At 40.5% G+C, this 15574-nt stretch overlaps 1 protein-coding gene across 1 annotated transcript; it reads right to left on the bottom strand.

The window, feature by feature from the left end:
• Window positions 1–14217: 14217 nt before the first annotated feature.
• On the bottom strand, window positions 14218–14907 carry LOC126722239 (uncharacterized). Its single transcript, XM_050425400.1, has one exon. The coding sequence runs from the start codon at window positions 14905–14907 to the stop codon at window positions 14218–14220; it is 690 nt and encodes a 229-aa protein (XP_050281357.1).
• Window positions 14908–15574: the final 667 nt, after the last annotated feature.

Genomic DNA, 15574 nt, shown 5'->3' with positions numbered 1-15574 from the left:
TGTTTAAAAACTAAAAATGGTTGTTTGGAAACACAAACCAAACACCCCCTTAGCTATTTAAAAATAGAAAATAAACTCATTCAAACCAAACTTTTGGAGTCCTACTATAGATTTTTTGCCCACCCCACCTTTTTTTTTTGGGGGGGGGGGGGGGGGGGGGGGGTGTGGGGGAGCCAGTTTGCTAGATTTAGATCCCATCGTTTTGATGAAACTTTAGTACAATTGACCCCTAAAGTGACCATTCTTGATAAATTTAGATACCCTCAGAATTGAACTTCCTTTTCTTTTCCTTTCTTTTCTTTTCTTTTTAGTTGGAAAGACACCTCGAGCATGAAATGCATCCTGGTGTAATAATTCCTACACAAAATCTTTCCCTTTATTATGTTGTAAAATAGAAAGATAACAGTGTGTCACATACATTTCGAACATGGTGGAATATCTTTTGCCTATTTCACTTTTTTCCTCCATGATTAAGCAGAAGAAAAATAACTTAGATTCCAAAGCTGCAGAGTGACACTTATGTAGGTACCCAAACTTGGTGACAGCATCATCTAACCATAGAACTTTTGGCAAAAAAGAAAGATAATGCATCTCTTCAGTGAGTTTAATTTTCCCAAAGAAAAGGTCAAATATGCTCCCAATAGACCTTTTTTTTTAATAGAGAAAGATAGTTGTAGCCCAATAGACTTATGTAAAGCCACTATGTATTAGTGATAAGTGATGTCATCATCATTATCTTACCCATATTCAATTTCTCTATCATTTTGCCACGTGTCGTTTTTCCATTTGCTAGAACAAAAGATAATTGATTCCTTTGAATTATTATTAATTTTTTTTTTTAAAAGACAATCTTTTGTCCCTCTTATAACTCTTGCATACATTAAGAAGCTGTAGTTATTGACCCACAGATATCTAATTGTTAAGCTCAGTTTGTGAATTGGAACCAAAATTAATGGGGGTTGCAATTTTCACCAATTTTTGTGCAAAATGTTGAAGAATGTGACAGAAGTAAAGACAAAAGGAGAAGAACAATGTTTTGGAATCTTACAACTGTATGGGGTCAAAATCAAAATAAGCATTGAACAAGCTTTCAAAAAAGAAAATTTTATTTTTTTATGTGCTTGACAATTAACTAAAAGGTTGTTAAAATGTTAATCACATTGATAATGATACTAGAGACAAACTTTTAGTGCTGTGACTAATTATTGGAGGTTAGTTTCTATCTTTCTTTTTTTTTAATGTTAGTCAATCAATTGAAAAGACGCACGTCATGATAGAGAGGTTTCAGGTTGAGAGCTTTATAGTTTCTTGTACAAGACGTACATAGAACTATTTATGTGCTTGACAACTAAAGGGTTGTTAAATTTTAATCACATTGATTATGACATTAGCGAATAGAGATAAACTTTGAATGCCGTGACTAATTATTAGACACGTTAACGTTCTAATCTCATGTTAGTCCATCAATGACAAGACATCATGATAGAAGCTTCAGGTTGAGGACTTTAGTTTCTTGTACAAGACGTGTACTGTTTTTTGTTGGTAGAAAAGGAAGTGCATTAGCAGAAACTAAAGAACAACAAAAGGGTTAGGACAATGCCTAACCATTCAAGTCAGGATCAAAAATACCCAACAAGTTCACAGGCGTACCATCCGTCAATATAAAATCGATCACTATTGACATCCATTCTGGTTAATCTATTAGCACATCTATAATTAGCTTCACGAAAATAATGGTTAATGCAAATTTGGGAAAATTGGAAAACCAAAAATCTACAATCATCTACTAGAAGAAACAACATTATTTGAGTAATTAGGATTAGCTATCAACTCGATTAAGACCATCACGCAACGCCCACAGTTCAACTAGTTAAGAAACTAGTTGCTGTACAAGAAGTACTTAGTAATCAGTGGTTACATGTGGGCATTACATTCATGGTTGATTTGTCAACGAAATCTCAGACAACATACGTGTACAATTTTTACACACTTCTTCCTCTTGGCTTAATTTCTTAGTTTTCATGTGTTTGTTAGATTCAAGTGATTATCTATACACTCAAGCAAGGAAGTGTGTAGGGGTATAAGACGGTCCTATGAGAAGTTTAGTAGCTTTAACTTCTCTCAAATGCCATAATTGTAGTTAGTTAAAAAAAAATAAAAATTAAAAAACCCTCAAATGCTACCCTTTCAATATAGAAATTAAATTATAATAGTGTTGTCATATATATTCATCATGCGAGCTCTGCGGTTGATTGAAGTAGTATAATCCCACATTGAATATTAACAAAAAGAACGAATTGTTAATATAACATAATTAGACTTATACGCATAAGATTAAGTAGTGTTCATATATATTATATTAACTACTCAATTGGACCAAAAAAAAAAAAAAAAAATCTATTAGTATCTTAATCTAATAATAATAAAGAGCAATTCCTACACAATTATTGGAAGTCTTTAATTTTTCTTGTACTTAATTGGATTATTTGGATTGAATCATTGTGTGAAAATAAGTATTTGTAAACTGGAGAAATATTTTTAATTTCCTATTTTGTATTTTTAACATTTAAAAGCTTTTTATAAATTTAGTTATCAAACAAGTGTAACAATTTCAAAGTATTTTAAAACTATAATTTGTAAGAAAATAATAACTTTTTAAGTAAAATTCTATTGCTAAAGCTTTGTAACTAAAGCTCCACTACAACAATCCAAAATGAGACCTTACACCCTTTTGACATGGTTTGACTCAATTTCAAAATCTTTTTTTTCAAGATAAAATACTTGAATCCTATTATTCAAATATAATAAAGAGTGAACTTTGAAATGATTTTCACCATATGGTATTGTTATGATATTCATGTGTAAGTGGTAAATTTTATGTTTTCTAGTAACAGAAAGAGTATAGTTGATTTTAAATTGCTGAGTTGAAAGTTGAAACCCATTAATCTAAATATATTATTTAGGTGATATTTCAATGTTCTAAATCAGGACCTCACATGGAAGACTACTTTTTCATGTCTATTTTGTGTGAGAAAACTCATATTTAAGGCTAAACAGAATATATGCCAATTAAGTAATCTTAATTATTAAAAAGCAATTATTTCTAATTTTTTTTCTTCACCAAATAATAATAAATAATAATTATATAACAAATATTTTAGGAATAACTACACTATAATTGCACGTGATTTTGATGGGAGAAATCTCTAAACTGATAATTGATTCTTTTTTTTCTTTTTTTTTGAAGAGCTGATAATTGATTCATGATCTCTATTATACCTTGAATGCTGATATATATATATATATATATCGATCGAAGACTCCATTATTTGCACACATGAACAAGACAATCTTGGTCGTTGGCTTTATATGATCATGATTATGATCTGTCAACTTTAACCCTAAATTATATAACACCGTGTCCCAGACTCCTAGCATGGGCGAATGAAAGACATGAATACTAACTTTACACACATATGAATATCTAACTGTATGAGGTTGATATATCATATATGTGTAGTTTCACCAATCAACAACTAAATTATCAGTCTTCAGATTGTAATATAATATGAAAATCAGAATAATTTTTTAATTGAGGTTCATGACGAATATCCAGTTATTTCCTAATGTTCAGTTTTCATTTTCTTCTTTCTTTTACTTTTTCTTTACTTCTTTTTATGGATAAAAATTGGGGTCTTTAATATAGACTTATCAACCCAACTTCATGTAACAATAATAGGTAAGGACAAAGTTTAGCTACACAACCAATTGTAACCTAAAACTATAACCTTACTCAATCAAATAAACATTACTACATATTTTGAAAATCTAACAATTGAATTGCACGTTCTTTACGTTCTTAATACATATGTCAGATTTTGTGTCAATCGGATATTATTTACTATATAATCTGTAAGTTTATATTTTATGCATAATTTTAAACTACAAAAACTTGTAATTTGAATAATTATTGATGACATAGCTATTGATCTTTAATTTTTTAGAAATTTTGCAAGTATAGAGGATATAAGAAGAATATGTGATCCAATGGTGGATTTGTTAAAATTCACTTCCAATAAAAAGATATTAAGTAAAGTTGTAATCTTAAATTACAACCAATTTAGTAGCTAAACTTTGTCCAATAGGTAATAGGAATACTACGTTTATCACTAGAGTCTTGATGAGACTATCATTAGACACAACACATTTGTTGAAATGGCACTACTCAAACTGCTCAACTTTTAACAAATATCATGTAAAATAATACAAGAACTCCTACCACCAAGCCACACTCACGATAGTTCTTTTTTCTTTCTCTTGGCCATATAAGAACCTTGTTATAAGGTCAGCTGAGAACCATTAGTTAGACGTGGAAAAGAGCAAAGAATCCAATGTCTTTTTTTTTTCTTTTTTTACTTTGGAAGATCAAAGAAATGCATGAATTGCTTTCGCTCTAATCATGAGATACTTTGTATGCTTTTGATGCATGTCTCCCCCTTTTATATTTCAGAGATCTAGAGAGACCCCCATATATATAGTATATAAAGTATAATAATGCTTACCAACATGACAATCTTTAAGCACTTATATCTGAAATTCACCACGTGAAAAACCTGATCTAGTGATTCGAAGGTAAGATTTGATACATTTGCCTGGGTTATCAACGAGTTAACTAGTTGATAGGGGAGTTGATGGGTTGTTTGCGCTCAAAGTTTGAAGTTGAGAGTCAAAGCATCACTCGATAATGTTAGGTGCAATGTTTATGAGGTTTTTTTGTTTAAAGAGAGAAAAGGTAGTACTACCGATATGAGTTGATCATTCAAAATCGACCCTAACCTTACTTTGAAGTGGATTGTCGGATCTTGATTGAGTCTCCAATTAGCAGTACTTTGCCAATAAAAGGCAAAAGTCAAATTAAACGAATATATATAATTTGCTTCAAATATGGCTTTTTTATTCTTTGCTAAGTAAATGATGGGAAATTAGGGAGAGAGGCCACATGGAAGGTCATGAAGAATTGAAGTAGGTTTAAAGGCATGAAATTAATAATCATTTTATTTAAAACGATATTTACCCCCATTTAGTTTATTTTATTAACGAATTGTTGGCAAATCATCTCTATGATACAACTAATTAAACCAGGCAACCTTGAAGGTAATCTTGGAGAATACTGAGATTTTTTAATGTTTATATACATACAGGAGGGTGCCAAAATCTGTAAAATAATAATAATAATCATAATAATAATAATATTGTTGTTGTTGTTGATGGTCTATAATTATTTAGTGAGCAGTATAAATTTAATATGGTATCTATTAATCCCTCATTTCTATTATATATATATATATAGAGAGAGAGAGAGAAATGATCTACTTGTGAGTTTTATTGCCAGTAAATCGTATATTGTCAATATCGATTATTATTCAAATAATTTCTAACTCTAAAACTTGTCATATCACTGTAAAACTTTGCCTCGCTTAAAAAGTTTTCTACTGCATACACTTCCAATATAAATGGAAAATTAGTAACTATTAATTTTAAAAGAGCATCTTTTTTTTGCTGAACAAAAAAAAAAAAATCAACTTAAAATAGATAGACGTATTAAAAAAATCTTTTAGTTATATAAGATTAATTTTTAGAAAAATAGAGGATATCATATGCTCATTCAAGGGTGGCCAAAAACAAAATTTGTTAATTTTTTTTATTTAAAAAGAGTACTTGGGAGGGAGTCAAAGTCAGGGGACCATGTATAGGTCAAATATGAAACATGGTGGAGGACTGAGTAATTTTTAAAATAAGAGGGAGGTCTTTATATATTTCAATAAAATCTAGGAAAGGTTCAACTATTTTTCCCTAATAAAATAATAATAATACAAAACAGAAGGTAATCGGGGAAAAAAAAAAAAAAAACTTACAATCCTACTAAGGTGAGAAAATGTGAAGAGATGTCTGAGTACCATTAAATGATTGAGGTCAACGACCAAAGTTCGTTTCTATGCCTGAGATGAAATTGTTCTACTTCATTGAAGTGATCTGATCTATGATCCGCAGGTAGCCAAATCTATTTAAAAAATGTTGATTATTGAGGAATAAAATCCTTTGTATATATATATATATATATATATATTTATATGATGATGCCGAAAATATCACCAGTAAGCCACATGGTCCTCGTGCGCTCCAAACAGCACCTGCACAGTAAAAAGAAAGGACCTAGCAGAGAGCACCGGTGTGGTGCCGGCCAAATACCCTCCGAAGGTCAAGTCAAAACTATTCTCACAATTCTAGAGTGCTAGAGAGGGTAAATTATGCGTACCTTGGTTCGTGAAGGTGCTTGGGTTTTTATAGTAGTAGGGGTTGACCCATTTTCCTTGGAGTAGAAGTCTTTTCCTTATAGGAGTCTTCTTGGGCGTATTTTGCGAGATTCTTTCCATATAAGAATCCCTCTTAAGTTTCTCAAAACGTGGAGGGCAAGTCATTTCCTTATACACGCAAACGTGGTTAGCAAGCATTCTTTGACTAGTGCCGTCAACTTACATTATGTCTTCAGTCTTCATCCCATTAGCTTTAGGATCCCATTAGCTTTAGGATCCCTTCAGCTTTATGATCCCGTCAGCCTTTGGATGCCTCTGGTGCCTCTCCCTACAACTCTCGCCCGTCGTCAGTCATTAAATGGGAGCTGACGGCTCAGTAGATCCCGTCACCTATAAACCGTTGGCTTATCTTTTGTGATCAATCTCTTTTATCCTTATCAGTTGCCCCCTACTCCATATCTCCGTCACTTTTCACATTGACGGGGTATAGAGTTAACGTTTTTGTTGATTGTTATATTTTTTAAGGAGGCACGGGAAAATTATTTACATGGGACTCCTCGAGCCGCCGTGCATTTAATGCTTTGGACAGGTGGCGTTTTCTCATTGGCTTTGCTTCTGATGAGGGCGTCGCTTCATCTTCCACGCCCTTCTATTCCATATATAAGTGGCACCTCCTCCTCATTTTCTCTATTTCATCCTTGCTGATCTAAGAGAGAGAGAGACCATCGCCCTTAATTTCGTCAGCACATCCTTTACTTCCGTCAGCTTATCCGTTGCTATCCTTGAAGCCGTTCTTCTCCAGAAGGTCAACTTACCAGTAAGTTTTATTTCCTCTTCTCTTTCATTTTCGCTTATGCCTGAATAATTTTTTAGTGAAGACGTCACCTTAGGTACTTAGATCGAATCCGTCACTTGTAGGTAGTCAGATGTCAAGTGACGTGTTGTGTGAGGAGTCGTCAATCCGCGAAGGAGCGGGCTACGACGAGGCCTTTGGTTCTGGTGATGAGTTAGAGGACTTCTCACCTTCGTTAAAAATGGAGACGTTGGCCCAATCTCCTGACGATGATGAGGGTTATACTGAGAGGGATAAGGATGAAGTAGAAGAGGGAAGAGGTGAGAATGGAAGTGACGGGGATTATGTTAATGTTGACAGGGATGATGTTGATGTTGACGGGGATGACGTCGATGTTGACGGGGATGATAGTGACGGTGATGAGGAATCCAGTGGAGGGACCTCGAAGGGTCCAGGGGATAACCGTCCTTTTATTCTTCCTAAGGATTGGGCCGTCAACAAGTTTTTACCTATGATGAGTGATAAGGTTTTTAGGAAGTTACGCGCCCGTTACCAAATTCCAGACCATATCCCGATCTGTCTCCCTACAGAGAATGAGAGATGTTACTTAGAGAGAACCGCTGACATTGGCATGTATGATGCCATGTTTGCTACGGGTCTGAGATTGCTGCTGACGGCCCTACACCGTCAGCTAGCTGATTTTCTGGGTCTGTCCGTCACTCAAATCGCCCCAAATGCCTGGAGAACTTTCATAGGTGCTGAAATCCTGTGGGGTCGACTTAGTGGAGGAAACCGTCAGCTTACCTTGGACGAATTCTTTTACTGCTACAGACCCCATCACATTGCCTCGTCTAAGGGGACATTCCATTTTAATGCCCGAGAGAAAAGTTTGAGGCTGATATCAGATATGCCAGATTCCAATAGGAACTGGAAAAGTAGGTTTTTCTTTGTTGAGGGGACGGATTGGGTTTGCCGTCAAGAGGAATGGGCGACGATGCCCCATGGTTATTTTGACAACACTTGGGCTTTTGTCAGGGATTCAGGTTAATCCCGTCAACCATGTTCCTTTCATTTTAAAGTGACGCTACTAACATTATTTCTCTTTTTTCTTTTCAGCTCTCACCCGTCCCCACATAACCGACGAACAGGAGGAGTTCATCCGACGGGTTTTGGAAATCCCTTTGGAGGAACGTAAGTGTAGGGATTTGATCACCCTTAACACTATTCATTTATATTGTGGGGGTCCAGAACCGTCAGCTGAAGCTTGAAAGTTGGACAAATTTTCTCGCCGACATAAGTAGATTTCTTATTAGCTTTGTCAGTCTATTCCTCCGTCTATTGTTCTAACCTTTTTTTTTTTTTTTTGTAGAGATGGAATCCGCTAAACAGAGGGTGAGGGTTGCCGTAACCCGTCAGAAGGAGGAGAAGAGGGCAAAGGAGGCAAGGGGGCAAACCTCATCAACCCCTAAGACCGTTGCTAAGCCTGCAAAGAGGAAGCCCGACGGGAGTGATGACCGTCCGTCTAAGAAGGCCGCCGTCACTCCTGGGAATAGTGCTCTAAAGGAAAAATCCCCACTTATGCCAAGCCATGGTGCGGGCAAGGGGGTAATGACTTCCTCAGGTCCCGTCAATGAGGGTCCCTGCTGCCTCGTGACCCATAAGGACTATGCCGTCGGGGAGGTTGTATCCTTCATAAAACTGACGGACATAGGGCCTTGTGATTTATTGGGAACGAATGACTTAGGGGCGTCAGCCCTTTTTGATCTCACCAAGGTATGCTTGCTACCTTTTGATTGGTTTTATTTTATTTTGATAAACTCTGACTGACGTCTGTGTTCTCTTCTCAGGCCTTGGTGCGATACAATCGTTCATTGACTCTTATGCTGAGTATTATGGCACTGGGTTTGACGATTGCCTTCAGCAGGTCGCGTCGGCATTTCCAGAACTGGACCTGTCTGGAATTACAATGGGTGATGGAGATGACGGCTCCTCTAAGCCTAATCTTACTCCGGAGGCTGACGGTGTCGTTGTTCTAGCCCAGCCTACTGCAAACCCTCCTACTCCTGCTTCCAATACTCCGGCTGTGATTGTAGACGTTGAAAGTCAACAAGCTGGCGGGAGGCCTGTTGACGCTCCTGTTCCTTAGTTCTTTTTATTTGTATTTTAACCTTGTATTCTAATCATTTTGCAAACAATCGTTGTATTTTAATCATTTTGCAAACAATCGTTTAAGTGCCCGTTTGGTTTTCTCAGGCTTTTGTTTGTATACAGCTGTATTTATTACATGGCATGTTATTCCCGTCGCTTTCATATTTTTTAATCAGTGATTGTGCCAGACGAAGTCCTGGTAAAAATTCCCGTCTGTTTTGGGAACCCCGTCTATTTTTTGAACTGGTTGGGAGACTCCGTCGGTATAGCCTTTTTGCGACTTCTTATCTCGTCAGTTTCACGGGTTTTCCCCTTGGATTTTTGACCTTGTTCGTCATTTTTCAAGGTCCGTCAGCTTGGTTGCATTATCCAAGTAATAGCTACGTCGCTTGTAGCCCGTCGGCTTTGCAGTTTCGCCCGTCAATTGTCACCATTTTTATTACTTTACTTACTTTAATGTGGCCGTCAATTTTCTAATTTCCAGTCACATTATAGACTTAATGTAAGCCTGTTGGTTCTACAATGACCCCATCCGTTTGGTGAGACCGTCAGCTTTTTAGCTTTAGTCTGTCATGGGCTTGATGAGCTTGTCATCTTTTGTAGGCTCGTTGGTTTTAGAACCTTGTCCATATGATGATAGTCTCATCTATTAGGTGAGGCCGTCAGCTTTTTAGTCCATGCGTTATGGACTTAGTCGTTTACTTCTGTTGTTCACTTTTGTGAACTTAGTCGTCCACTTTTGTGAACTTTAAACTGTAGATTTCTAAAATAGATACTTCAACAATTTTGAATAAACTCCTCTTATTGCCATGCATTTATAAATAAAAGTAGTTCTAAAACCAAATCCTGCCTTTTAGGCTTAAAATGAAAAAGAGGTATTGTTGCAAAAAAACTAAAGTAAATGATAAAGTTGAGGAGTAAGACTAAAATTTGCTGAAATGTAAATAAAAAAGGTTGGTATTCATGTTGTTGCTGCTTCTACTGGTAATACTTTCGTAGATGCTCGGTGTTCCATGGGTGTGGCAGCTTCTGTCCGTCTAACGTCTCCAGGTGGTAAGTGCCTTTTCTTCGCCACGACGTAACTCAGTAAGGTCCTTCCCAATTGGGGCCGAGTTTCCCCTGGGTAGGGTCCCTAGTAGCGCCCATGACCTTTCTAAGAACGAGATCTCCAACTTGGAAGTTTCTGTGTCGGACCCGAGAGTTGTAGTGTTTGACCATGCGGTCCTGGTACCTAGCGAGCCTTTGTTCTGCCGCCGCCCTGATCTCGTCCACTAGGTCGAGCTGTAGTCGCATTGCCTCATCGTTTTTGTTCTTGTCATGGTTGTGCACCCTATAGCTCGTGAGCCCAACTTCGGCCGAGATGACTGCTTCGCTTCCGTACGTTAGTCGGAATGGTGTCTCTCCTGTGGGTGTCCTTGTCGTCGTCTTGTATGACCATAATATGCTTGGCAATTCTTTAGGCCATATACCCTTTGCCCCTTCGAGCCGAGTCTTGATAATCTTGAGCAAGGATCGGTTCGTGACTTCGACCTGGCCATTAGCCTGAGGGTGGGCGGGGGAGGAGTAATGGTTCTTTATTCCTAACTATGAGCAAAAACCCTGGGAGTCGTTGTCGAATTGCCTCCCGTTGTCCGAGACAAAGACTCTAAGAATGCCAAACTTGCATATGATGCATCTCCAGACAAAGCTTCGTACGTTCTTCTTCATAATGGTGGCCAAAGCTTCAGCTTCCACCCACTTTGTAAAGTAGTCAATGCCCACTACCAGGAACTTCAACTGTCGTACTGTTGTAGGGAATGATCCCATAATATCTAACCCCCATTGTGCGAACGGCCATGGGGCCGTCATCGGGGTCAACTCTTCGGTTGGTTGTCTAATAATATTGCTAAACCTTTGGCACTTGTCACAGGTCTTAACATAAGCCTCGGCGTCCTTCTGCATGGTGGGCCAATAGTACCCTTCTCGCACAAGCTTGTGCACCAATGACCTTGACCCTGAATGGTTTCCGCAAATTCTTTCGTGTACCTCTCTCATGACGTAGTCTGCTTCTTCCGTACCCAAACATCTTAGATATGGACGGGAGAAGCCTCTTTTGTACAGGACGTCTTTTATTAAGACGAACCTTGCCGCCTGGACCTTCAGCTTTCTTGCAGCCTCCTTTCCGTCTGGTAACACCTCGTTTTTTAAGTATGAAATTAACGGCACGGTCCAATTACTATCAGAGCCTATTTCCTGCACGTTGCTGGAATCTATTAGTGGCGAAAGCTGAACAAAAGAGAGTACATTACTAGGGATGACCATATGTTCTGCTGAAGCGGCCTTTGTAAGGCAATCGGCTCGCTCGTTTTCTCCTTTGGGGATTTGGACGATTTTGGCTTCTAGGTCATCTACTCTTGCTCTTACTTGATCAAGGTACCTCTTCATCCTTTCACCCTTACACTCGTAGTCTCCATTTATTTGGTTAGTAATGACCTGAGAGTCGCAGTATATGACTAACCTCGCGGCTCCTGCTGCTTTGGCGAGGTCGAGTCCTGCTATTAATGCTTCGTACTCTGATTCATTGTTGGTAGCGGGGAAGTCGAGACGGACCATACATTCAACTGTATCTCCTTCGGGCGATAGTAGAACAATGCCGGCCCCTCCGGCTTGTCTGTTTGATGACCCGTCCGTATATATGCTCCAATGAGGGAACTCTTCTGCCCCCTTGTCTTCGTCATGAGTGAATTCTGCTATGAAGTCTACGACGATCTATCCTTTGATGGCGATTCGTGGGCAGTACTGGATATCAAATTCGCTCAACTCTATAGCCCATAACGCCAGTCGACCCGTAGCCTCAGGATTGCTCATCGCCCGTCACAAGGGCTTGTCAGTCAAGACGTTCACCGTATGGGCTTGAAAGTACGGTTTGAGCTTGCGGGCCACTATAACTAACGCAAAGGCAAGTTTCTCCATAAGCGGGTATCTTTCTTCAGCACCGCAAAGTGCTCGGCTTGCGTAGTATATGGGCTTTTGTACTTTTTCTTCTTCTCTGACTAAGGCAGCGCTGATGGCTATGGGGGAGACGGCTAGATAGAGAAAAAGCTATTCTCCTAGCTGTGATGGGCTCAGCAGTGGTGGGGAGGAGAGATAAGCCTTCAACTCCTCGAACGCCTGCTGACATTCGGCAGTCCACTCGAATGATCTCTTCAGCGTGCGGAAGAAGGGCAAACATTTGTCCGTCGCCCTTGACACGAACCTATTTAGTGCTGCTATTTTCCCGTTGAGGCTTTGTACCTCCTTCACATTTCTTGGTGGCACCATCTCCATAATGGCCCGGATCTTGTCCGGGTTTGCCTCGATCCCCCTTTGGGACACCATAAATCCTAGGAATTTTCCCGTCATCACCCCGAAGGCGCATTTTCCTGGATTGAGCTTCATGTTGTAAGAACGAAGGGTGTTGAATGTTTCCTCGAGATCTTTCAAATGATCTTCCTCCCTTCGGCTTTTTACTAGCATGTCGTCAACGTAGACCTGGACATTCCTCCCAATTTGCTGCACGAACATTTTGTTCATAAGTCTTTGGTACGTTGCGTCTACGTTCTTCAGGCCGAAGGGCATTACTTTGTAACAGAAGAGGCCTTGGCTGGTCACGAACGAAGTTTTCTCTTGATCAGCTTCGTGCATTCGGATTTGGTTGTACCCCGAGAAAGCATCCATGAAGCTTAGCAACTGGTGTCGGGCCATTGAGTCTACTAGGACGTCGACCCTTAGGAGGGGATAGCTATCTTTGGGGCAGGCTTTGTTAAGGTTGGTGAAGTCCACACACATCCGCCACTTTCCACTAGCTTTCTTAACCATTACTACGTTCGCTAGGCAATCAGGGTAGTATACTTCCCTAATGAAACTTGCTTCTTGTAGTTTGCGAACTTCTTCTGCTATGGCCCGATCTCGTTCAAGGGCGAACACTCTCTTCTTCTGTCGGACAGGTGGAAAGGAGGGCGATACATTCAACCTGTGCACCATGACTGAAGGGTCTATTCCTGGCATATCTTCATGGCTTCAGGCGAATACGTCTCGATTGCCTCTAAGAAAGGTTATGAGCTCTTGATGGATTGCAGGGTTAGCAAGTGTTCCGATTTTGGTTGTTCGGCCAGGATCAGAACTGTCAAGGAGTATCTCTTCTAGCTTCTCTACTGGCTCCGTCACCGTCCGGTGCTCTTCTATATTCAAGGCCTAGACCTGATCCTCCATCTCCATCATAGCCACGTAGCATTCACGCGCGGCCATCTGACTTCCGCGCAGCTCCTCTACTCCGTAGTCGGTAGGAAACTTAATCATCAGGTGGTAAGTGGAAGTTACCGCCTTCCACGAATTGAGCGTGGGTCGTCCGAGGATGGCGTTGTAGGCAGACGAGCAATCGACCACTAAAAATGTTACGTCCTTGGTTATCTGCTGGGGGTAATCGCCTACCACTACGGACAATGTGACCGCGCCCAGGGGGAATACTCAACTCCCTCCAAAACCCACAAGCGGGGCATTTGTCGAAATCAATCGCTCCCTGTCGATCCTTATCTGCTAGAACGCTGGGTAGTATAGAATATCTGCTGAACTGCCGTTGTCGACCAACACCCGGTGCATGTTGTAGTCTTCTACCCATAAGCTGACGACGAGCGCATCGTCATGTGAATGGTGAAGGCGTCGCACATCCTCTTCTAAGAACTTGATAATGGGGCCTTCTCTTCGCGCTATCTTTGGCACGGCTCCCATCAGCTGAACATTTTGTACCATCCGAAGGTAGGTTTTGCGAGCCTTTTTGAATGACCCGGCGGCAGCCGTTCCTCCTACGATCATCCTTATGTTCCCTATCGGGGGTCTCGGCCGCTCATTATCCCGTCGGGGGTGTTGGTCTTGTGGGGGTGGATCTATTTTCTCCTTGCTAACGAACTGCTGCAGTTTTCCTTGTTTGATAAGGGCCTCGATCTGCTACTTTAGGTCATAGCAATCGGCCGTATCGTGACCATGGTTACGGTGGAAGCAGCAATACTTATCCCTAGAACGTTTGTTGGGATCACTCTTCAACTTTCCAGGGAACGTCAGAGCCTCCTCGTCCTTGATTTGCATTAGGACTTGATCTATCGAGGTGGTCAACGGAGTGAAGCTTGTGAATCTTTCCCCCAGGGGCTTAGGGCGCCTCTCATCCCTTCGGTCTCCCGTCCTTGCTTTCTTTCGGCCTTGGTCCTGCCGGGTGTCTTCCTGCCTTTCTCTTTTCTTAGGCCTCTCTTCTCGGGCTAACAACGTGTCTTCAGCATTCATATACTTTGTGGCCCTGTAAAGCACTTCCGACATGGTCTTTAAGTCGTTTTTATACAGGGAGAACAAAAACTTACCCTTCTTCAGCCCATTCATGAATGCTGCGACAAGTATCTTATCGTCGGCTTCGTCGATCGAGAGTGCCTCCTTATTGAAGCGGGATATGTAGGCCCTCAACGTTTCCTCCTCTCGCTGCTTGATACTCATCAAGCAAGCCGTAGACTTTTTGTACCGATGTCCTCCGTTGAAGTGTGCAGTAAATTGAGCGCTTAGCTCCTTGAAGGTGCTGATGGAGTTGGGTGTCAGCCGGCTAAACCAAATTCTTGCCGCACCCTTCAGCGTCGTAGGGAAGGCCCTACACATGATCGCATCTACTACTCCTTAAAGGTGCATCAGGGTTTTAAAGGTCTCTAGGTGGTCTAGAGGGTCTCTGACTCCGTCATAACTATCTATCTGCGGCATGCGGAACTTACTTGGCAGAGGGAAAGAGTTGACAGGTGCAGTGAACGGTGAGTCAGTTCGGTTAACGAGGTCATCAAGATCGCTGGACACTCGTCCCTTGAGAGCGTTCATCATAACTTCCATTTGTTCCTTCATCGCCTGCATCTCTACGATAATAGGTGGCGGAGCCGTATCTGCGAGGGAAAGGAGGCTCACGTTCTGACACTCTGGTCTGCTTGGGGCGTTACTGGCCTGGGGTCCCTCTTAATTCCTTCTGTCAGCGCTGGTTCCTTCTTGATCTGCTCCTTTGTTGTCCGGTGCTGTGTTTTTCTAGTGCAGCTGTTCTTCCAAGTCGCGATTTTGCCTGGTGAGGTGTTCCATGGCTGCGGCAAGAGTTTTAACTTGCTTCTCGAGGGCGGTCGTGGGTGGTTCCTCTTCTTGAATGTCGTTAGCGGTTGCCATTGAGCAAGTGAGCACCATGCAACTTTTGTCCGGGAAGCAATAATATGACTTTACACTACACGTTCCCATAGACGGTGCCAACTAATGATGTCGAAAATATCACCAGTAAGCCACACAGTCCTCGCGC

This window comes from Quercus robur, chromosome 4 (genome assembly GCF_932294415.1).
Source record: "Quercus robur chromosome 4, dhQueRobu3.1, whole genome shotgun sequence".
Taxonomy (NCBI): domain Eukaryota; kingdom Viridiplantae; phylum Streptophyta; class Magnoliopsida; order Fagales; family Fagaceae; genus Quercus; species Quercus robur.
The sequence above is the reverse complement of the archived record's forward strand: the minus strand, read 5'-3'. Positions and strand labels throughout refer to the sequence as shown.

Bases quoted from the DNA above. Each gene is read 5' to 3' on its own strand.
- LOC126722239 (XM_050425400.1), bottom strand. From the start codon at position 14,907: ATGTGTAGGGCCTTCCCTACGACGCTGAAGGGTGCGGCAAGAATTTGG.